We start from the raw sequence: 24,588 nt of genomic DNA, 5'->3' as shown, positions 1-24,588 counted from the left end.
AGATGCAGAAGACAAGCCAAGAGAAGAGGACACCAGATTTGGCAGATGCCAGGGAAAAACCCCAATGTGGGGAAACCCTTTTGATCAAATCTTCATTATTCATATCAGTGTTCAGCAACGCAGAGATGAGATGAGATACAAATATGGTTCATGATGACAGGATGGCATGATGATTGATGATGATGGTTGGATTGGCAGGTGGAATTCTCCCTTGTTGAGAGGGAGTGTTATAATTGGCTACTAGGGCCAAATTCCACCTTGGGACAAATCATTTGATGGAGATGATGATTGCATTAAATTCCTCTTTTCGAGAGGACCAAAAATGATATAAAGATCATCCAATTTGGACAAGTAGAAGTGTCTTTTGGAATTTATGGCCACACATGGGCAAATTGTTCAGGGCGGCCACATTATTATGGAGGCTCATGAAACCCAATGGACATGACTCTTCACCCTCAACGACTTGTATAAATACAAGTGACTTCTCACCTCATTTAGCATCATCATCACTCGCATATTCGTCTTTCTCCTTCTCGCATTGGTTCGTACAACTATTGGACAACTTCTCTCTCTTAGATGTGTGGCAAGAAGAATGAGTTTCTGAACTGAATTGCAAGGCTAAAAATTTTAGGAGCAGACCAAGTTTGACCAACATAGACCATGGATTCTTTGACCTGTTTTCACTGTGATTTTGGGAGGGTTATTTCTGTTATTTTAGGTTGCATTTCTAGGCACAAAAATCGAGAATATCTGGGCAGTTTGACGAGCACGGACTTCAAGGTTGACTGCAATTTTGACCACAGATTTTAGGAAAAAAGTTTGATAGTTGAGTTTATCACTGTTTTGGGCTGATTTTGACCTCCTATTCAGGCCGAGTTTGACTGAATTCGACCGAGCTTCAATGAAGACATTTTGCTATTGATTTGACCACCGTTGACATTCTGGTTAGGGCTGAATTTGATTGCAGTTGACTGCAAATTTGATAGGGTTGTTTTGATTGTGATTTGGCAAGTCAAATTTGACTTTTTGTACTCTCTCTCTACTGAACATTTGGTATAATAATAAGAAGATTTGATCAAACGGTTTTCCCCACATTGGGGTTTTTCCCTGGCATCTGCCAAGTCTAGTGTCCTCTTGTCTTGGCTTGTCTTCTGCATCTTGTTTCATGTTCTATCTACTTTTACTGTCAATGTGATTAATGGTTAATGGAATTACTTTTGGAAAACTAAATTGAAATTGTCAATGGGCTGCTAAAGGAACATTGAAGTAATTGTGCTAAGCATAGAACATACCATTGTTATCTAAAATTAACATTCCCTAAGATCCTATACAAGCAACAAAACATAGAACCAAAGATATGAAGGCAAGCTGCATAATTCTGGATGGTGTGAGGGATCATATAATTCCTAACATATCAGTGAAGGATACCAGTAGTCAGATGTTGGTAGCTCTAACTAGTCTTTATTAGAGTACAAACGAGAATAGAAAAATGTTGCCATGGGAAAAGTTGAACATCATCAAAATGGGCAGATCTAAGATCATGACTTATATCTCACAAGGGTCCAACAGGCTCGTGATGAGCTTGCAACTGTGGGGGAAACTGTGCATGATCTAGAGCTCATCAAAGTTTCTTTGAAGGGGTGCATAAAGCAGCGGTCTACTTTTGTGGATGGGATTCTTGCTTGTTAGCAACTTCCTAATTGGAGCCTACTATGGGACAATTTCACCTAGAAGGAGATCTAGGAAAATTCATTGACCGGAGGACAGTGAAAGGGTGGTGAGGAGAAGGACGAAGTTGCTCTTGCCACACAAGTGAAAAAGGGCAAAGCGAAGGCCAAGTAGAACTGGGGGGAGGAGCATTTTCATAAAGGAAGAAGGAAAAGGACATGAATAAAGTTAAATGATTTGCTTGTCATAAGTTTGGGCATTTTGCTACTCAGTGTCCTAACAAAAAGGAGGGCAAGGGAAAGACTGCTACAACAACTGCTGTGCATCTGGAAGAGATGGCAAAGAAGTTGGATAAAAAATATGCCCTAGTATCTTGCCTTTCTGGGACCGTCATGAGAGGTGTCTAGTTCGTGGATAGTGGAGCATCTCATCACATGATGGGATCGTGGGACTTCTTCACCAACATGACTAGGGGGCCTAGAGATGTAAATGTGGAACTTGGTGACAAGGCCAAGTATGCATTTCGAGGACACTAGGAATATCGAGTTCTGGATGGACTCCATGGCATCACGGAGGTGAACGAAGTGCTATATGTACCGGGCTTGGGGAAGAATCTCATTTCAATTTCAACTATGAAAGACAAAGTTCTGGAGGTCAACTTTACGTGAGGTGAAGTGGCTGTTGGGCCGAAGGGGACTGATTTCGACAACAAGCGAGTGATCGGTAGCAGGGCGAGAGATCTCTATCTGTTGCGAGGGAAACTGGTGAAGGCTCTCATCCATGAGAGTGATAGCTAGAAAAATATTTGGCATAGGAGGATGGGACACCTACACTACAATGCTATTCTGATGGTGCAAATGATGGTTACTAATTTTCTAGAGATCCGGGTGGAGCGAGATGGAGTTTGTAAAGGGTGTGCACTTGGTAAGCAGGCTAAAAATGCGTATCCTCATAGTGAGACTAGGTCTAAGGGTGTGTTAGACTTGGTGCGTTCTTATATTTGTGGTCCTATGTTTGTGACATCGATCATAGGATCTTTATATTTTGCAACGTTCACAGATGATTGTTCTAGGAAAACTTGGATCTACTTCTTGAAGACCAAGGATGAGGTCTTTGATCGGTTTCGAGAGTTTAAGTCTCTTGTGGAGAGCTAGACAAGAAAGAAGATTAAGGTGTTGAGATCAGATAATGGGGGCAAGTATACCTCCAATGAGTTCTTGGAATTTTGTAGGTAGGCAAGAATTGCGAAGGAGCTCACAGTTTCTTACAACCTTAAACAAGGTGGGGTTATCGAGAGGAAAAATAGGACCATCATGGAGGTAGCGAGGGCAATGATCTATTATCAGGAGTTTCCTATGGTTTTGTAGGCAGAATACAACTGTGTATGTGCAAAACAGGAATTATCACAGGTTGTTGGAGGACATGACTCTTGAGGGGCTATTTATAGGAGTGAAACTAGATGTGAGCCACTTGCGACAAATTCAATTGTTTAGTTTATGTCCATGTGCCTAAAGAGAAGAGGACTAAGCTCGAGCCCTTATCTGAGAGTTTCTAGATGGCGGGGGGTGTCAACTGCCAGGTACTCGGGGATTAATTTCGTGACGTCTTGGTGACTTTGGCCTTGAACAGTTTGGCTTTTGTAGTTTTGATATAATTTTCCAAACCAATTTCTTGTTTATATTAGGAGACATCATTGAATGTACGTTGCCTTAGGCAGTTGTGATTTTCTCTTTTAGTTTTGCTGGTGTCGTGGTCACCAAAGCAAGAGTTGTACACAGAGGCTCTGTAAGTTCCTCAAAAGTATTGGTTGCTTCTTTAGTCTAATAAAATGCTGCTTTCTTCAAAAATTTTGTTAGAGGTGCTGCTATTTGACCATAATTCTTAACAAACTTGTGGCAATATCTTGTCAATCCTAAGAATCCTTTGAGTTTCTTCAAGGTATTGAGAATTGGTCATTCCCTCGTAGCTTTGATTTTGTTAGGATCCACCTTGATACCCTCATGTGATACAACTTGACCCAAATATTCCACTTATTGAACCCCAAAGGAACACTTGGAAGGCTTTGCATTGAGTTGTTTCTCTTCTAATCGTGTTAATACTTTGTCGACATGTTGTACAAGGTCTTCCCAAGATTTGTTGTAGATAATATATCATTAAAAAAATACTAACACAAAATTTTTAAGGAAGAGTTTGAAAATAAAATTCAAGTTTTGAAATGTTGAAGGTGCATTTATAAGTCCAAATGGCATAACCAAAAACTCACAATGAGATGTTCATTTTTAAAGGCTTTCTAATCCGATAATTACTTTACAATGATTTTTTATGAATTCATCTTATAGCACGTTCATAATTAAGTAATTATATAAGAAAATCTCAATAGTAAACAATAATGATAGTGGGATCGCGAAGAGAGTCAAACATGAGACAAATTTTTGCCCTGGTAAAACCCTAACTAGGGGAAAACCCAACAACCTTTTCTTAGAAAAATTATTCAATTCAACAAGAGATACAATATGATTTTTCTAGGCAAAATAAAGTCAAACTGACTTGCAACAAAACCAAGGTCAAAATTGGTCAAACTGAGAAATTTCGGCCTCCTACACCTCAAAAAGAAATTGGCCTCTTTCCACACATGCAAGGGAAAACAGTCAGAAAAAAATAAGATTTGCTTGTTCAATGCTTGGACTGTGAGGTCAAACTTCAGACTACTCTTCACCTTCTTTCACATGGATGAACAAAAGTTATTGTATTTTGTGTTATTCAAATTGGTGCTAAATGGAGGAACACGAATGGTGTATATATAGTAGATTAGAGTACCCTAATGGGCATGTCCCTTGTCTTGGGATGACTTGAGCAATTTAGAGTCGATTTGACTTTTTGGAGACAATTTAAATTCAAAATTCTTCTTTTATATTTCTTTTGTGGGCCAACTTGTAGTAGCTTGGAATACAAACCACAACTACCCCAAAATTCAACACTCCCTCTTAGCTCTGGAGGTATTCTCTTTGACTTCTTTAGATGATCTCTTGTTGAAAAATTTCTCTATTCCAAGAAAAGGTTGAATGAGCTAACTATGTTGATGAATCCATCCACCTCATGTTTTATACTAGAACCACATGGAAAACAACTCGCATCAACATCATGCAAAGGAATCTAGTCACCCACTAGGCATATCCCTTTTGCAAAGGATCTAGTTAGTCACTCACAAGCCAAATACTCATTGGTTGGTCAGGCACTCCTTGACACAAGTCTAGTCCTTGTTTCACCAATCCACCAAGTCGTGACCTGGAATCAAACATGCCTTGACACATAGTGAAACCCTGGGCCCATTTACCATTTCCACATGTCATCACATGCTATTGAATGGAAAATCACTTGGCCGATGCTATAGGCACTCAGTCAACCCACTAGCAAGTAACCCTTGGCAATATGGTCAGACAACCCCTGACCGGGGAAGCACTCCTTTGCCTTAATGCTGGTTGGGCCAATCTCCCTAGCCACATTACATGGCCCTAGGTCATTACCCATGACGTGTCAATCCTAACCTAGGGAGAATCTCCACCCGTTGATCCTGGAACACAGGCTTTGTGAGAATGCCATCAATCCTTATTGTTTGTAGAAATGCAATGGAGCCTCATTGCTCCCGTCTGTACCATATCCCGGTATTTGATCTCAATGTGCTTCGGCCTATCATCATGGTTGTCTCCAACATTTGATCAAACAATCCCGCGAATAGCTTCTAAAGCCACACTGCTTCACAAATTGCCAAACTAGCTGCAATAGTTTCTGCAGCATTGAGTGCGATAGGTGTTTGCTTCTTTCCCAAGTAGAATCCAAACTAAATCATCATCGTGATGTGCTCTTCCTGTTTTTAGCACTCTTTGCCCAAGCTGCATTTGTATTATCTCTACGACTATACTTCATCATTTGAGACATATCTCAATCCAGATCCAATTGAACCATGCTGATATCTCAATGCATGTGCCACGACTGCTTTCTGGTCACCGTAAATGGGTGATCACTAGTGATGCCAAAATAGATCATCTTGTGGCAATCCTGTATTCTCCCTCTGCCACTCATCTTCTTTAGATTAGTTACCATGGGAGTAGCCATGACATGGCTGTCCATCATCCCAAATCTCTACATGATCATGATAATAGGCTTCCTTTGACAAAGGAAGATCTAATCCGGTCTTGCCACATTTTTAGTTCCAAGAAGTAATGTATCTAATCAAGATCCTTCATCTTGAACTCTAAGGTCAACTCCCTCTTAACACTGAAGCAAACTTTCCAGTGGTAATCTCAACAACTCCCTCTACCACGGAAGCAAATTCTTTTGCCACTGTCGCTTCCTCTATTATGTGAGTCCTTATACTCTTGTCAAAAACAAGTCATATGATAACAAGATCAACCAAGACACATAAGATATCCATCCATTTGAGAATACAATGCCCGATGTCCATGCAATGCCTTTGTTTTTTTGTAAACATGAGATTTCCTTTGATGTACCTGAAAGCCCTGAGTGTTGATTTCTAGTAGCGTCAGATGTGCTCTATGCCTCAAATTTTGCAAGGAGGTTTGGATACATGCATTCCACAATACCCAGAAATCGTTTTGGGAAACTCCACTTCGAATCAATTTTATTAAAATAATTAATTATTTTTAATGGGTGCCTAAGTTTAAACTTAGGAATTAAAATAATTAAAAGGTAGTAATTTAACTATGGGTGAAACTTCTAGAAGAAGACAAGGATCAAGCCAAAATGATGTGAGCCATTGATTAGGATCTAATCTTGGTCGTTGTTTCTCAACAAAAGAATTATAAAAGGAGGTTGGATGGGCATTTGGAAGACACATTGAGTAGAGATTAGAAGATCGAATTTCTAATGCATAGCAGTTGCCAGAAGAGGAATTTGAAGTGATCTTTTGCAGTGAGGGGCAGGGATAGTATCCGGAGGGAAGTTTTCTTGGGCCGGAGAGTACAAGATAGAGAGGGTAGAATGACGTGCAGAGAGGCCGATGCTGGGCCACACAAAGCTACACTATGGCAGCACAGAGCCTGAGAGGGAGATTAAATTCCTGCTGAGGAAATCAAGTTTTAGAAGCCGAGAACTGAGATGTGAGACTGAGAGGCTGAGAGCTGAAGTTTCCAGCCAACATAGGATCAAAAGGAGGGGCAGCATAGTCCTAGCAGAGGGGACTCGGAGACTGTGTGGAGATGACGTAGTTCTGCGCAGAGGCTAATGCAGAAGGGACGCAAAGGCTCATTTCCAATGAGATTGGAGCTAGTGCTTCCAGTGACAGGGTGAGATCATCTCACTATTTGTTTTGCCCAATTTCTCTCTGTATCAGATAGCTAATTGGGCATCCGACGAATTATACTCAGAATTACTACTGCTTAATAATAAAACCCTCAATTGTTGCACTGGTTTTTTGGTATTGGGTTTTTCCGGGGACTTTTGTCCAAAAACTACGGTGTAATGTGTTTCTTTCTCAGTTTCTTGTTTCCACTTATAATTTAATTGGTGAATACTACAATGTATTAGTTTCGGTGTGTACTGTAGGAAATAGTAAATAATTTGTTCAATAATTAACAAATAGAAGGAACTTAATCAGTTTCTGCAGTGGTGAATCGGGGTCCTCGAATTTTCACATGGTATTAGCGCTGTAGGTGAAGCAAGAGAGCAGAACCGGAAGAACCCAACGCTGAAGAGAAGGAGGGTTGAAGTGCTGCGTAGGCAGCAAATTGAATCCCCAAAAGGATTACACAGTCTAGGCCAGGAGGGAAAAGATTTTCGATGAAGGTCTCTCTCTGAGTGAGTCGACAAAGAGGTAAGACTTCCAGATCAAAGTTTGCCAGTGTCAGAGGGAGCAGCACAACAACTTCGACGATGAGGTAGTTTTCTAGTGTGATACAGTTTTCTGCAGCAGTTGCTTGGGCAGAAAAACGTCAGATGGAAGAAGAGAGACACTGTTGAGGTAACTCTTCCTTAGAGGACTTCCAACCAAGAAGTCCAAATTCTCATTTACTGAGAATCAACAGGGAGCAGGGGATCTACTAACTCCAGCAATAAGTATGTAGGCCAACCCAGTACTGTGCAGAGGAGAAGGGAGGTAGTTCACAACTCATTGACAGAGATGGCAAGAAATGGGTTGCGAGATCAGGATCGGTTGGAGGGAGCAACCAACTATGTGATCTAGAAGGCAAGGATCTCATGCCTTTTGGATGAGCACGATCTCAAAACTTACGTAGACAGTGTGGTAGTTGTACTCGCAGATCGAGATCCGCTCAAGAAGTACAAGGTCGAGATGGAAAAGGCCAAGAGGATGATCCTCGATGGAGTGAGGGATCATGTAGTGTGTCACATTGCCGGCAAGGATATTTCTCGGCAAATGTGGAAAGCTTTGGCCACGCTATACGAAGGATCTTCTGAGTAACATAAGATGTACTTGGAGCAGAAGATAAGATCCACGCAGATGCAGAAGGGGGAACGCATTGATCCATTCCTTACAAAGCTTTAAGAGATTCGAGACTCGTTGGTAGTTGTGGGGTCAACACCTCAACCTATCGAGATGGTGAGGTTGGCATTAAATTCAGTCTCAGAAGAATGGCAAGTGTTTGTCCAGAGCATCCTAGACGGAGAGAGATTGCCAAATTGGGAAGGGATGTGGGCTGCTCTTCAGCAGGAAGAGATGAGGAGAGACTTAGTCAAGTGCAAACTTGATAGTAGCAGCAACAGTAGTGGGACAAAGCCGAAGGAGGAGGATGAGAATGCAACACTCGCATCTAAGGGGCAATAGGAGCAGCGGAAGAAGAAGAAAGATGTTTCGAAGATCAAGTGCCTCCCGTGTGGCGAACTTGGTCACTACGCTACATAGTGTCCTCTCAAGAAGAAGGACAAGGATGAGAAGCATGACTCGAAGGCTGCATCTGCACTGATCGAGGAGGAGTTTGCCATGATCACCCAGAGGTGGGGTGATATAGAACTATAGTTCGAAAGCACTGTAATTGGGCAGGATCCTTCAAGAATCCACCTCTTTTATCAATACCTTGCTACAAGAGCCTAGATGAGAAGTAGCACAATGGACCAGTGTCAGTTGGTGCAGAGGAGTGACAGAGTGAAAGTTGCAGTAGCTAGGACCACTAGAGACTGAGCAGTGTAGAGCTAGAGTTGGCAGTGGTGTAGTTGGCATAGAGCAGAGGTCAACAACAACGCAGAGGCTTCAGAGGGTCAGCGTAGAGACTAGTAGCAGTCAGAACTCCAACAACAAGATGCATCATATTGAACACATGCTCAGTAATTTTGGATGCTTTTCTGTTGCTGATGCAGTAGAAACAATAGTTGGAGAAGGGTGCAGTGCAAATGCAGTATTGGCAGTGGCAGGGTCAACAATAGTACGGATGCCGAATTAGAGAGGGAGTTGTAGTAGAGATGCAGTATTGACAGTGGCAGGGCCAACACCAGCACGAATGCAGAATTTGAGAGGGAGTTGCAGTACAAATGTGGTGTTGGCGTGGCAGTGTCAGCGATAGTACAAATGCAACATTTGCGCAGTAGTTAGTGGGTAGTGATGTCAGAGATCAACAATGCAGAGGGAGATGTTACAAAGCAGGGTGATGCTTCCGCAAGTTGTATTACTAGAGCGCATTCCTCGCTAAGAGGGAGTGTTGATTTCTGGTAGCATCGGATGTGCTCTAAGCCTCAAAATTTGCAGGGAGGCTTGGACACATGTATTCCACAATACCAGAAATTGTTTTGGGAAATTCCACCCGGAATCATTTTTATTAAAATAATTAATTATTTTTAATGGGTGCCTAAGTCTAAACTTAGGAAATTAAAATAATTAAAAGGTATTAATCTAACTGTTGGGAATCACAATTGCCGTTAGACCAAAACCTACAGGTATTAGTCAATGATTGCATCGCCAGAGATAAAGATCCACGAGAGGCGGTTAGTCCATGTCACTAAACACACGAGGAGCGTTGTTTTATCCAATTTCCAACAATCTCCCCCCAATGTGAGTCGAGTGTGTATCGAACTCGTGACCTATTCTCTGATACCACAATTGCCGTTAGACCAAAACCTGCAAGTGTTAGTCAACGATAGCATCACCTGAGATAAGGATCCACGAGAGGCGGTTAGTCCATGTCACGAAACACACAGGGAGCGTTGGTTTATCCAATGTCCAACAGTAACTGTGGGTGAAACTTCTAGAAGAAGACGAGGATCAAGCCAAAATGATCTTGAGCCATTGATTAGGATCTAATTGGGGCCGTTGGTTCTAAGCAGAAGGATTATAAAAGGAGGCTTGATGGGCATTTGGAAGACACATCGAGTAGAGGTCAAAAGATCGAATTTCTGAAGCACATCAATTGCCGGAAGAGGAATTCGAAGTGATATTTTGTAGTGAGGGGCAGGGATAATATCCGGAGGGAAGTTTGCTTGGGCTGGAGAGTACAAGGCAGAGAAGGTAGAACAATGTCCAGAGAGGTTGATGCTGGACCACGCAGAGCCTGAGAGGGAGATCAAATTCCTGCTGAGGAAATTGTGTTTCAGACGCCGGGAGCTGGGGTGTGAGATTGGGAGGGTGAGAGTTAAAGTTTCCAGCCAGTAGAGGATCAGAAGGAGGGGCATCGCAGTCCCAACAGAGGTGGCGCAGAGACTATGTGGAGTTGACGCAGTTCTGCGTAGAGGATGACCCAAAAGGGACGCAGAGGCTGATTTCCTATGAGGTCAGAGCCAGTTCTTCCAGTGACAAGGTGAGGATCTCACAAATTTTTTTGCCCAGTTTCTCTCTATATCGGATAGCCAATTGGGCATCCAACGAATTGTACTCATAATTACTACTACTTAATAATAAAACCCTCAGCTTCTGCAACGATTTTCCCGCATTGGGTTTTTTTGGGGACTTTTGTCCAGAAACAATGGTGTAATGTGTTTCTTGCTCAGTTTCTTGTTTTTGCTTATAATTTAATGGGTGAAGACTACAGTATATTAGTTTCGGTGTTTACTCTAGGAAACAGTAAATAATTTGTTCAGTGATTAACAAATAGAAGGAACTTAATCAATTTCTGCAGTGGTGATTCGGGGTCTCCGAATTTTCACACTGAGGTAGCTCTATGTACACTTCTTCCTCAATTACTCCATTGAGGAAAGTAGTCTCCACATCCACTTGATGTAATTTTAACCCACAATAGAAGCAATAGGAATAATAGTTCTAACATAAGTGTACTTGATAACTGGAGCAAATGTCTCTTCATAGTCCTCTCTCTCTTCCTGGGAGAATCCTCACTTTGTACTTTTCTATGTTGCTATCTACCGCATACCTCATCTTGTAGATCCACATGGAAGTCAATACTAACTTCTGTCCAGTGTTGAATTTTTGTAGCTAGGGCTAGTCTTCATAATTGATATTTTAACTCTCCAAATATATGTAAGACATGCTCTTCATGCCAACTTCAAAAAGAGGGAATTTTGAATTTTCAAACATTGAATTTTTGCCTCCAAACATAAGGTCGCCTTCAAGTCGGCCCTAGTGAAGGGTCACACGAATTCATCCTCGTAGGATCACTATATATAAGCCATTCAACTTCCTCCACTTGGCCAATTTGGATCGCACACACAACAAGCATTTTTTGCTCATCCATGCAAAGGAGACAAAGAAAAGAGAGTCCAAAACTGACTAGAAGAAGACCAAGCTCTCTCTCTCTCTCTATTTGACCTCACAAGTGTGACAGATAGTTTGAGATTTTTCTGAGCATCTTTACTGAGAACAATTCGAGTTTTTCTATGGAAGGAGCAGGTCCGAATTTCAGCTTGTTTGATTGGCCTTGACCAAATTCTCAGGTAGCATCTCATCTCATCTTGTGGGAAGCCAGATTCTCGGGTAGCATCTTATCTCATCTTGTGTGAAGACTGATCAAGTCTGACTTGGGAATATTGCTGGTCAGTTTGATCTTGTTTTGACTAGAAGAATTAGATGTATTCCTTGATGAATTGAATAATTTCTCTAAGAATAAGGTTGCTGGGTTTTCCCCCCAAGTGGGGTTCCCAGGGTAAAAATTATTCTCTTGTTTGGCTGTCTCTTTATGATCCTACTGGCATTTTGGTTTTACTGTTGAGATCTTCTATGTAATTTCTTTATGATGAATCTGCATAAAAGGAATATTAACATAAGAAATCATAAGAAGTAATTATCAGATTAGAAGATCCTTGAAAAATCAACATGGTATCAGAGCTTGGGTGAAAGAGCATGCTAGTCAAGTCAGCTTGCTTTGAATGAAAAAGAATCCATGGACAACTAATCTCTGTGTTAAGAAAAGAAGTCTGCCCTTGAAGCAATCCAAGCCACTTTGAATTCAAGTTTCTCTTTTCCTTGAAAATCCTAGATAAGGGCCCTCATATTAGGGCCGATATTCTCTGAAGGCCGAAAGGCCTCAGTCCAAATATCAGGAAGGCTGAAAAGGCCTCAGAAGCTGAGTGTAGGGGGCCGAGAGTCTCACGATTATCCTCAGGAAAGTTAATCAAGGCCAAAAGCTCTCAAGGACTGGGAAAATTAGGTTGTAGACCATGGGAACTAAAACTCTTGACAATCCAAATCCACAATGCCTTCGAAATCAATCAATATGGATAGAAATTATGGATAGAAGGTGAAAATGATAAGGATTCAGCCATGAAGAGGCCATTGATTCTGAAGAGGTCAAGGATTCTGATTGATCTGTCTCAAGGAAAACATGGAGCAATCTCGATCCTGCTCTAGATAATCCGAATTCATAAGATGAGGAGGACAGTTTGAAAGCACCCTCAGTGCATAGGGAGTTTTTGATCTGATAAAGGCACACTTAAATCTCAGATCTGGTGAATATATGAATGCGTAATGATTCAATACCTATCTAATCTTGAGCGTAGTAGTATGCAATCTGATTGTGTGAGTATGGAACAGCTGTTGCAATGATCGAGGAGTTAACATGTAAAGCATATGTTCTTTGGTGTTTTTGAACTAGTAATGTCATATATATACTCTGTTCTGGTACGCTAATTCCTATCTTCTCTGTTATGAATACCATATCAAATCTTCTATGATGAGCATCGTATTGAAATGTGCATATGGAAGGAAGATTTTCTTCATTATGATCATAGTTTCGTTCCTTGTTTTGGAGTATGACCGAATATGTGTGAACTTCAATCTGGTATGTTACAAAAAAAAAATCAATCTTCTATCATGTTGCGAATTGATATTGTTATCTATGATCTGTGGAGCGATCAAGTGCACAAGATTGCAATATGGACTGGGGAAACCAATCTGGAAAAAGGAGCAGGAGTTTGATCACATGTGAAATTGTGGAAGAAAGTTTGGGTCTGATACAATCACAGAATATGTATGACTAATCCAAGTTTTGACTTGAGTAATGATGAGATTAAGGAGTCTGAATGCTATGGAATGAAATGAACAAATTGAGAACACATGTGCAGTTAGTAATCCAACATTCAATGGAAGCTTGTTCAGTATGCAATTGAAATCTATGCCAAAAATACCTACCTGTCAGTTTTGATACATGCAGATGAGTGTTCTGTTGTGAGGATTTGATCATGTGCAAATTCAGTGCACAACTACTGTCTACAATCTAGTCCAACAGGCAACGTGTTTTAATGATCTTTGCTCCAGATTGAAATACAGCGCAAACACCTTGTAACTTATCCATGGACCTGTTTGATCAAGAGCAATCTGTTTATTAGTATATTTGTGGACAAATCCCTTGACTCTATTTTGCCAGAACAGATTGAAAGTTACTCTAGGGCCAGAGGGAGCCAAGGAGAAAGGCTCTATCATATAAACCAAGAAAAATCATATCACTTGTATGAGTCCCTGCCTTGGAGAGCCGATAGACTTAGGGTTTTGTAAAACCCTAGAAGTCCTGAAAGATCTGTCTTGAATAAGGATTTTGCATATTGATTTAGAGTTCAGTTTTGTTGACATGAAATTGAAAGGGCATTCTGAAATTTCTCTTGAAAATATCAAGTTATCCTTGTAAAGAACATGTTATCGCTGCAGCTACCACAAAGAAGAGGTCGAGTCCCCTTTCAAGTTTGGAGCAGTGTTGCACACATCGCGATCGGGATTTAATCGGCGCCGGGAAAAAAGCGGAAAAAATCGTTAAAATCGGGAAAAAATCGGAAAAAAGCGGGAAAAAATCGTTTGGCACAAAAATATTCATTTTTTTTCAATTTTTTTAATATCTAAACCATCTACAACATAAAATAAATACATTGACACATAAATATGATAAAAAAACTAATATATAAGATGTTTAATATCATTTCTAGCGCTAAAATCACACATAACATTGAATCATGTCCTGAATAGTAAGTCCTGAGTCCCAAGTCCAACTCAGCCTCAAAATATCAACAAAAAATATGATAATGTATCTCATCATGTCATAATGTCATATACAATAAAATGAAAGTCTAATCCTATTGATTTCCTCTGCCCCTCTTGCGAGAAAATGGCACAACTTTCTCTTTCCCTCTAGATGTAGAAGTTGGTGCCTGTGGTGGTGGAAATGGCAGTGGAGTCTGACGTGCTCTAGAAGCTGAAGAACTAGTAGTAGCAGCTACAGGAGGCTGAGGTGGACGGAGACCACGTCCTCTACTGGTGGTAGTGGTAGCCCGGGTAGCCCGGGTAGGCGGTGTCACCTCCTCCTCCTGCTCCTCCAACTCCTCCTCCTCCTGCTCCTGCTCCTGCTCCTGCTCCTCCTCCTCCTCCTCCTCCCCCTCCTCCTCCCCCTCATCCTGCACTAACCAATCCTCAGTGGGATCCATGAGAGGCCTCTCGGTCTCAACCCTCCATTCAGCAGTGGTGTCAATCCCATCCAATGAGATGGCTTCCGTATCAGGTGTCTTCTCTAGTTGTTTCACCCACAATCGAAGATTGTAGTAGACATAGACCATGTCATTAAGTCTATGGGACTCCAACCTGTACAAAGTTCATGAAATAATAAATTAATAATTAATATTATAAAAAAAATATTGTTTAAAACTTTAATGAATTCAAAAATTTATTTGGAAATTTGCAATATTTTAAATGTTTAAGTGTTAACCTATTGCGCTTCTTGTTGTGTATTTTTTCAAATACACTCCAATTGCGCTCACATCCCGAGGAGCTGCATGTTTGGCTGAGGATCCGCACGGCAAGATTTTGCAAAAGGGGTACTCTGCCACCATACATCTTCCACCATGCGTCTACAACAAAATTACAAAGAAAATTTTAAATAAACATAAGAAAAAAATGGAATTTGAAGAAACAATGAAATTTGAAACAAAGTTACAAAGTACATACTACAAACTAAAAAATACCTGGCATTTTAACCGTCCTATCAATGACAGCCATCTCAAAGCCAAATGTGCCAGCTGACAACTTATATTGCTCAATTTGTCTAGAGACCTCCATACGTTCTTCTGAAGTTCTCACCATCTTCTGGACACAGGTTAATAATCCTTCCACGACCTCAACATCAAAATTAAACCCACATGCATAAGAAAATGCAGGGTTCGGGAAAAGGCCAGCAGCATGAATGGGACGATGGAGTGTGTTGTTCCATCGCTCATCAATGACGTTCCATAGAAGGAGTTGTCTCTGGAACCCATCATCTCCCTTGTCATCATAGTAGGACCGAATGGCTTCTTTGGCCCTATCCATGGCTTCATACAAATAGCCCATTGCGGGCTTCTCACCATCAACCAACCGAAGAACCTTTACCAAAGGTTCTGTAACAGCGCACACCTCCTGCACTCCCGCCCAGAAGTCCTCCTGGTATGAAACTAGTCTGCAGACGGCCTCTCCTTCTGGTTTGCGGCTCATTGACGAAGCACGCCACTCCTCTGAAAGAAACATTCTCTTCAAATCCCACATAGAATTCAAGAGGGATTGAAGAGATATGAAACTCGTCGCAAACCGTGTAATGGCGGGGCGCACCAACTCTTTGTTGTTGGTGCATTTTCTCATCAAGCTAAGCACAGATGTGTGATTGTAAATAAATTTTGTGATGCTTTTTGATGAGTCAACAACCTCTTTGACAAAGGGAATTTTCCCAATGTCCTCTAACATCAAATCAATACAATGGGCAGCACAAGGTGTCCAAAATCAAGTAGGATGCCTGTCCATAAGCATTCTACCAGCAGCAACATAATTTGCAGCATTGTCCGTTATGACTTGGACAACATTTTCTGCACCCACCTCCAAAATAAACACATCCAGCAAATCACATAAAGTTTTTGCATCTTTGATTTGATGAGTTGCATCAACAGATTTGATAAACATAGTCCCCAAGGGACAACTAACCAAGAAGTTTATAAGGGTTCTCCCCTTTTGGTCAGTCCAACCATCTGACATAACAGTGCATCCTGTTTGTGCCCATGATGCCCTAAAATCCTCCAATCTTTGGGTGCAGTCACGCTTTTCATCTTGAAGAAGCCGGCCTCTGAAATCATGAAGAGAAGGGAGTTTGTACCCCGGGCCAACACTGGCAATAGCATCAACAGTAGGTTGGAAAAATGGATTATTCCTTATAATGCTGAAAGGAATATCACTCCAGAGGAGAAATTTTGTCATCAACTTGTCAGCTTTTTCTTTTTCAGTTCTTTTTAGCATTGAACCAATAGTTGGTTGTGAACCAGGTGTGGTTCGAGGAACAAAATATGATGATGCAGCTACCGGATTGACTGACGCTGCAGTAGAACCTGTGCCACTTGGCCCACTTCCTTCAACTGACCTTTTTAGTTGCCTTTTGAGTTCTTCTTTGGCGTCTCTAGTGTGCTCTAATTCTCCCAATGCTCTCATGGCTTTTTGGATAATTTCAGCATTTGTCTTTAGACAGGGCCCCACATCACGTCCAGGGATTTGTGCAAGGTGGAACTTCAACCTGTACACCCCCCCGAATATTTCCTTTCCACACAACTTGCAATACAAGTTTTGTCTATCATTCGGAGTTTTAGGGTCACCATATTCCCAGAAAGGATCCAATTTCCTTGGCATGTTTGTTTTTGAATTTTGAATTTGCAAACCTATGGAAAAATAAGGATTAGGAAATAGGAATTTAGGATTACATAAATGATAATAGTAAATACAAATTACAATTTAGCATTTGCAAAATTACAAGCTAATTATTTCCAAAATCCCAATTTCTAAACCCAAGTTACCCAACCAAATGCCAAAAAACAATGAAAAATAAAAAAAAATAAACAATGTTTAAAGAAAATGAGAAAATAAAAATAAAAAATTGGTTCTCATAGTCATAACAAATAACCCATCCCAAATCAATGAAAAATTTCCAAAAATTCTTTAAAAACAATGAAAAACAAAGTTTTTATAGAACCAAAACAAAAAAAAATTAATCTACATACCTGGTTTATGGACAAATTGGCGATCTTGGCTTGGATTCCTCCTAAAATCGCTTCGATTCGCTCCCACAACCGACGGCAACCCTCTCCCTCACTTCTTCTCCTTCTCCTCCGCGGCGGACTGCTGAATGAATTAAAAAAAAATCGTTTTTCCCATATAAAACCCCGCTGCCGCGCGCCCTCACGATTTTAAGTGAAAAAATCGCTATAAAAAAAAAGGGGCGATTTTTTCGATAAAAATCGCGCTTTGAATCGGCGAAATTAAAAAATCGCGCTTTTACGATAAAATCGCGATTTTATCGCGATTTTAACAACACTGGTTTGGAGACCAAATTCCTCTTAAGAAAGATGAGTCATTTGCAGAGCTGAAAGTGTTCTTATTATTTCTATTGCTATGATGAAGGATAGACTTCTTGGGTTGAAAGGGTCAAAATTAATGTGAAACAGGAATCGCCGTTTAATCGGCAAAATCGCGAGTTTAAATCGGCTCGGCGGCTAAACGATCCGATCGAAAACTTTCCGAGTCAACTCGCGTTGACCGATTTTGAATCGTGGTCAACGCGAGTTTGACTCGCGATTCTGAATAAATCGCCGGTTCTGCGTTTTTTTGGCGAGTCCCGCCAGTTTTATTTTTTTTCGGGTTTCGGATTATGGCGGGTAAAGCGTATTTCGGGTTTCGGATTAGTATCGGGGCCGAGGTATTTCGGGTTTCACAGTTTCGCTATCGACGCAGAGATTCAGTCTTCGACGCCGCCGGATCGCTGAGTGGCTACGTGAGTTTCACTATCGACGCAGAGATTCGAGTCTTCGACGCCGCCGGAATGGTTACGTATGCACGGGCGGATTGCTGAACCTGCGTGAGCCCGAGCCGCCTTCAGCCTTGAAGACGAGGTAACCTGCGTGAGCCCGAGCCGCTGCATTCCTGTACAGTGGTCCATTTCATTACTAACATCTCACACATGAATATCAACTTATGCCATCTATCCATCCAACATATATAGTTACCAAACTGTGTTGCAGCGTTGCTGCATTCCGTCATTGAGATTGATCACAGTAGTTGAGGCATCGTTGTCTGAGTTGGCCTCAGACAGTTAGCTAAAATTAAGCAGTACTGTAATGTTCTTTTCTATGCCGTAATATTCCTCCACATCATCTCGTATTATGATTGGTTGATAGTATAATTTTGATCTCGTAATTTGAAGCTATGCCACAATAGAAGTGGATGGATTTCGGTATTAGATTCTACATACTTCTATTCTCAGTGAGGAACTCTGGTTAATTTTGGTATAATTTTGTGATCTGGTCAAAGATTCTGTCTCTGCGACTGCTGTGCTCTGAGTTGACTTTTCCTATATTACAATCTATACAAACAGTGCATCCTGCATGTGATCCCTTATACATGTTTGTTGTAACGACATACATATGCTGTTTTAAGTATTTTTGCTAAGTTACTGTATCTGTTTGGGTAGGTTCCAGGATCTGCAGATCCAGATATGCCTAGGATCCAACCAGTAATACGGATCTGTAACTGGATCCATCTAGGATCCAGCCAGGGCACAGTTTGGATCCAGCTATGATAGAGATTCATATCCAGATCTGACATGAGATCATTTAGTCTGCCATTGCGTCTGAGAATTTCTTGTCATTTCCAGCTTAAGTCAACTAAGTTATCATTGTCACGTCAGGCATACGATGTTCATAATGATAGACTGCCTAAATCCAGTAGCTAATCTCATGCATTAATAATCTGTTGCTAAAGAGTTAGTGATGCTTCCAGATTCAACGACCTTAGATTTTCAGCCTTGCTAGTTTGTTTCTGCAGAATGCCTGTAACTTCTGGATTTGGTCTCATGTCAGTGTGCAGTTGCACTAATCATGGTTGAAATAATACTAATCCAGCAATTATGCACTAACATGGCTTCAGTTTTAATAAAGGCTGAGACATAGTTCCTGCTGTATTTCTTACTGCAGAGCTGCCATACAGGTCTAGCTGAGGCCAAACTTTCATGGAACACACATATACAGTGGAAGGAGATATTCCTACAGATTGGAGTACAGTACTAGCCCTATCATCTTGTGTTATGATTTGTTGAAGGAGATATTCCAACTTTACAGACTGGCTAGGCTATATTATTATGCCCTTGCAGAGTGTATATGGAAAACGTTTTCGAATCAGAAGTGAATTAATATGTAAGTTTTTGGCACATGTTTTAATATTTTAAGTTTTTGGATGATTTTTAAATTTGATTTTTTGTTGTCTTTCACAGGAGCCACAAATTAAATAGAAGCCGGACTCCAAATCTTAACAGAAGCCACAAATTAAACACAAGTTCAAAGCAACAACAATGCCGAGAGAGCGGGACTTTGCTTGGGCTTATTGTGACAAGATTCCCGGAAAATCCACGCTCCTTTGTAAATTTTGCAAAAAGGAATGCAGTGGAGGCATTTATAGATTCAAGTTCCACCTTGCAAAAATACCTGGCCATGATATAGGTATTTGCGGCACCGTTGACGAGAATGTCCAATACCAAGCAGCCTTGGCCCTTGAAATGTTAGAGCAGCATAATGCCAAGAAAGCAAAGCAAACTGCTGAAATAGGAAATGTTGGAGTTGATACTTTTTCTGCCACTAGCCCCATGTCACCTCAATCTGTTGAATCCTCAATGCCGTTCCCAAGTTTTCCACACATGCCTCCAAGGCCAAGTCAAACTCAAAGCCATGCCAGTCCTTCAACTCCTTCCTTGAACACTGGAGGTAGAAACATAAACGCCTTTTTTGCTCCCCGCACAAAACCCAGTTCCCAACCTACCTTGGATGGCACTGGTTGGAAAAAAAATATCCATAGTCAGGCAAGGAAGGCCATTGCTAACTTTTGGTACTATTCTGACATACCTTTCCACTGTGCCAGAAGTCCTTATTGGCAAGCTATGATTGATGCAATTGCTGCTGCAGGTCCAGGGTTCAAAGCCCCTACATCAGAGAGCCTTAGAAGTTAGGACAGATATGTTGTTAGAGAGTGTTGAAGATGTCATGCTTGTGCTCGCTGAGTTTCGTTCATCATGGGTAGAAACAGGGTGCACCATCATGAGTGATGGATGGACAGATCAGAGGAATAGAACTTTAATAAATTTCCTTGTATCTTGTCCCGCAGGCACAATGTTTCTCAAGTCAGTGGATGCTTCAGATAAGGTTAAGACTGCCCAACTTATCTGTGAAATGATGGAGGAAGTCGTTCAAGAAGTGGGAGAAGAAAATGTTGTACAAATTGTCACCGATAATGCAACGAATTATATGGCTGTTGGTAGACTTTTTGAGATGAGGCACCCCACTATTTTTTGGACCTCTTGTGCTGCCCATTGCATAGATTTAATGCTTGAGGACATTGGTAAGCTTCATTGGATACATGAGGTTGTGGAGAAGGCAAAATCCATAACCAAATACCTATACAACCACACTATTGTCCTAAACACTATGAGAATATACACTGAAGGTAAAGAAATTGTTCAACCTGCAGTGACTAGATTTGCAACAAATTTCATATCTTTGCAATCTGTGGTTGAGCAAAAGATAAATCTGAAGAGGATGTTCTTGGGACCTGAGTGGATGGGATCTAAACATTCCAAGACCCCTGAAGGCATCGAAATTGCTGCACTTGTGTTTAATGATGGCTTCTGGAAAGATGCTGAAGAGATTATTGCTGTGACGGAGTCCCTTGTTAGAGTTCTCAGGTACTTTTAGTCTTTTAACTTTTTCATTTTTTAAATTTCATTTCAAGCTTCTTTTTATTTACAATGTTTCATATTTCTTTAAATTTGAATGCTTGAACTTTCAGGATGGTTGATGGTGACAAACCCGCTATGGGTTACATTTATGAGGCGATGGATCTCGCAAAGGAGGCCATCAAAAGAAGATATGGGGATGATGAGACAAAGTATATGCCTCTTTGGGACATTATAGATGCACGTTGGGATAGGCAATTGCATTCCCCCTTACATGCTGCTGGGTACTTCTTAAACCCACAATATTTTTATGATAAGAGCAAATTTAATGAGGATGGGGAGGTTGGCAGAGGACTTATGACATGCTTGGAAAGGTGCTTCCCTGATCCAGAACAACAAAGTCGTGTCTTTTCCCAACTACAAGATTATAGGACACCATCTAAATTGTTTGCCTATACCAGTGCTATAAGACAAAGGTCAAAGATGTTGCCAGGTACCCAGCTTGAAGGCTTCATCAATTCATTAAATTTGTTTAAAGTTTAAACTTTATTTTGTATGTTAAATGTTTTATTAAATTTTCTTTTCTTTTTAAGTTTTTACTATTTACTAATTTGGTACTTCTAGTCTTCTACTCACAAACCCTTACCACTTGCGAGGTCTTTGGTGGCAAAACTTTGGTAGTGATACGCCAGATTTGAAGAGATTTGCCATTCGAATCTTAAACCAAGCATGTAGTGCTTCAGGTTGTGAACGCAACTGGAGCATGTTTGAGAAAATACATTCTAAGAAGCGCAACCGATTGACACAAAAGCGCTTGAATGACCTTGTATTTGTCCATTACAATCTACGACTTCGCAACAAACAAATACAAGGTGAGATTCGAGAGCTTGAATTTGAAGGTTTCATAATCTAGTTCGTACTTTAAAAGTTTAAAGTTCAAACTTCAAAGTGAAATTTTAATTCACATTTCAATGTCTCATGATAATGACAGGTATTGATCATTCACCAATCGACCTTGAAGAGTTAGATTTGCAAGCTACAAATGCGGCAGAATGGGTTCAATTAGATGAGCCTCCTCTTTTCAGCCTTCATGACTTGGAGAACTTTGAGAGTCAAGCAAGCGAAGGAGCGGGAGGAATCGCTTCTAGTTCTCACTCTTAAGAGTCTTAGACTCTTAGTTGCTGATTTTTTTCTGATTAGTATGCAGTTTTTAACTTTTTTGTAAACTTTTAGAAGCATATGCTTCTAAGGACTCAAGACTCAGTGCTTTGGATCATGTGTGGACGCATAACATATATGAGATACTTATTTATTCATGATATTTTGGACATCTATTGATATTATGCATTGTTTGGACATACCTTTACCCAATATTAATGAAAAATGGTTTTTTTAATTCAATATATGTGTATATTTTTATTTAATGAATTTGCCGATTTTTTCCCGATCCGATTAAAACTTTCGCTCTTTTGCCTCGCCGATTTATTGCCGATTCCGTGTCTGGTAACATTGGTTTAGGTGAGAATACATAATTGCAAGAATATCATTGCTAGTACTGCTAAAGCAGTAACCAAGTATGTCGTGGGTCTACCATATTCTCTCTTGATGAAGACATCTCACATTTATATAACAATCTTGAATCTTGATACATTTTCTTAGTCTGACATCAAGATGGAAAATCCTTTGGTTGTTTGATGACATGATGAACTTCATCACATATGCTGAACATTCGCATATGGACTTTTTTTTTGCAGATGACAAAGTCTAGAGGACTTGCAAAGGATGATAATGAAAATTCTAGGGTTTGTAAACCCTAGCGGAGTAGAAGGCCCTAGGGTTTATCAATAAAACCCTAGAGCTAGACCTAAATCAATATTTCTGCTGAAATAAGAAAACTTAGCTCGTGCAAGGAAGAAAGGACATCATGCTGATGATGAGGACAAAGTTGATAAATTTTGCAAGATGGATGCAAGAAGGCTAAGATCAAGCAAAACCTGACATTTCCCTATAATCCTCAAAAGATAAGTAACTTATATCTCTCTTCCTTGATTATTGTTGTTGTTTTACTATTAAGTTTAGCTTCTTGACTTTGTATCTTTTGCTTGGTTATAATCGTTCTTCCATGGCTTCCTAATGATGTTTGTAGGTACATTATGGAAGCTAAGAGTTGGCAGCAGGAGGAGGCATCAAGAAGAACATAACAAAATTTGTGGCAAAAGGATTTGCGCTCAAGAGGGAGAAATGGATCAAGACATCTAGAACCATGTTAGATGACCAGAAGAACTTCTAGTTCAGAGGGAGCAAACAAGCTAGCAAGTTTGAAGGATGTCATGATGAAGGAAAGTGTGCTAAAGACCTGAAGAAGTTTGTGGTGACTTCCAAGTGAATCTTCAAGATCTAGCTTGCAACATATGGCATCATAAGGAAAAACTCATGGCAAGAGGGTTCTCCTAGTAAGAGGGAGAAGACTATGCTCCAGTTGTGAATTACACTTTTGTTGGGATTATTATCACTATGGTTTCTATTGAAGGTTGCATTAGTTGGATGTAAAGATGGAAGAAGAAGTCTACATAGAGCCACCTCAAGGTTTTGAGGGACATGAAGGAGTCTCTTGCTTGCAAATAGAAGAAGGCTTTATAGATTAATGGATCAAGGTTGATCTTGTTAGCATATGACTTGTTTGTAACAAGGGTAGAAAGAATCACATAATAGGGGGAGCTGTTAAGCCCTACTTCAGCTTTAGAGAAGTTGACCTCTTAGTTTGAGATGGACCTAGATTTGATGCATTACCTCCTAGGTCAGAAAAACAAACTATTGAGATCCCTCATAGACTCTTGGAATGACAAATTGTTATTGAGATTGTCAGACTAGATAACTGATATGATAGAGTAACTAGAAAGCTGCAGTGATAGAGGGAGCAACCAAGCTTACCATAGCAAGATCTGTTTCAGAGTGAGCACCCAGTTAGGGTGACCATAAATTTGTTGTTATGATGGCTCTGGAAAAGGCAGTCGGTCAGTTTATGGTTGAGCCAAGACATGTAACTCAGCATGTGTTGAAGTACCTATATGGTATAGTTGGATATAGAATGAAGTGATGAAGTACAACTGCAAGGATACACAAATTTAGATTGAGCAGTGAGTGCAGGAGATAGAAAGAATACATCAGGATGTTGCTCCGCTATGAATTCTTGGATGAGTAAGAAGCAAAAATCTATTCCACTCATTATTGCAAAAACCAACTATATTACAACTTGGTTGGTGAGTTGTCAAGCAATATGTCTTCAGAAGCTACTTGGAGGATTGTTTGATCAAGTGTTGGTGGCAACCATGATGACATGACTAAGCACAGTAAGATTTGACACTGAGACATGGTACAAAAGGGAGAAATATGACTCCTGTATTATTCTGCAAACAAAGTAGGTTGCTAACAAAGCCCCTGTTCCAGGATGAAGTCTGTATACTTCGAGGACAAGCTTGGAGTGGTTGAGAATGCCTCTCTTAGTGAGAAAGAGTGTTGATGTGATAGCATCAGCGATAGTCATTCTATCTGGGTCAAGTATGTTGACCAAGATTAGGGAGAATGGTCTGATAGAGGACAATCATTCTCCCTGGATCAATATTGTCGACTAGCATCAGGAAGAATGGTCCTAGAGGCGTAGAATTACTCAACCATAGAGTTAAGTGGGTGCCTTTCAACGCCAGCCCTAGGATTACTCTCCAGATAGGTTGATTGAGCCCATTTAGCATCATGGCCTAGAATTCCTCATGTAGAGTGAGGCCTTTGAATTTGGGACAAGGATTAC

The 24,588-nt window shown here is 40.5% G+C and overlaps 2 protein-coding genes across 3 annotated transcripts in view; both read left to right on the top strand.

Moving 5' to 3' along the window:
• Positions 1-24,588, top strand: part of LOC149203395 (coiled-coil domain-containing protein SCD2-like) — a 405,302-nt gene that overhangs the window by 363,973 nt on the left and 16,741 nt on the right. The window lies entirely within an intron of this gene.
• On the top strand, positions 20,262-22,055 carry LOC149203396 (uncharacterized). The gene is made up of 4 exons (XM_089400185.1): positions 20,262-20,792; positions 20,897-21,276; positions 21,440-21,655; positions 21,775-22,055. Exons 1-4 carry the CDS (start codon positions 20,281-20,283, stop codon positions 21,942-21,944), a joined length of 1,278 nt encoding a protein of 425 aa, XP_089256311.1. The 5' UTR covers positions 20,262-20,280; the 3' UTR covers positions 21,945-22,055.

The sequence above is a fragment of the Pinus tabuliformis genome, chromosome 2_1 (genome assembly GCF_031772625.1).
Source record: "Pinus tabuliformis cultivar Carrire ecotype Pingquan chromosome 2_1, CPIR1, whole genome shotgun sequence".
Lineage (NCBI taxonomy): Eukaryota > Viridiplantae > Streptophyta > Pinopsida > Pinales > Pinaceae > Pinus > Pinus tabuliformis.
Note: the sequence above shows the minus strand (reverse complement) of the source record. Positions and strands in the feature narration are given on the sequence as shown.

Excerpts from the sequence above, each read along its gene's own strand:
- LOC149203396 (XM_089400185.1), top strand. The coding sequence starts at position 20,281 with ATGATGGAGGAAGTCGTTCAAGAAGTGGGAGAAGAAAATGTTGTACAA. Across the intron at positions 20,793-20,896 it reads TCCCTTGTTAGAGTTCTCAG|GATGGTTGATGGTGACAAAC; the intron begins GTACTTTTAGTC and ends TTGAACTTTCAG. Across the intron at positions 21,656-21,774 it reads TCGCAACAAACAAATACAAG|GTATTGATCATTCACCAATC; the intron begins GTGAGATTCGAG and ends TGATAATGACAG.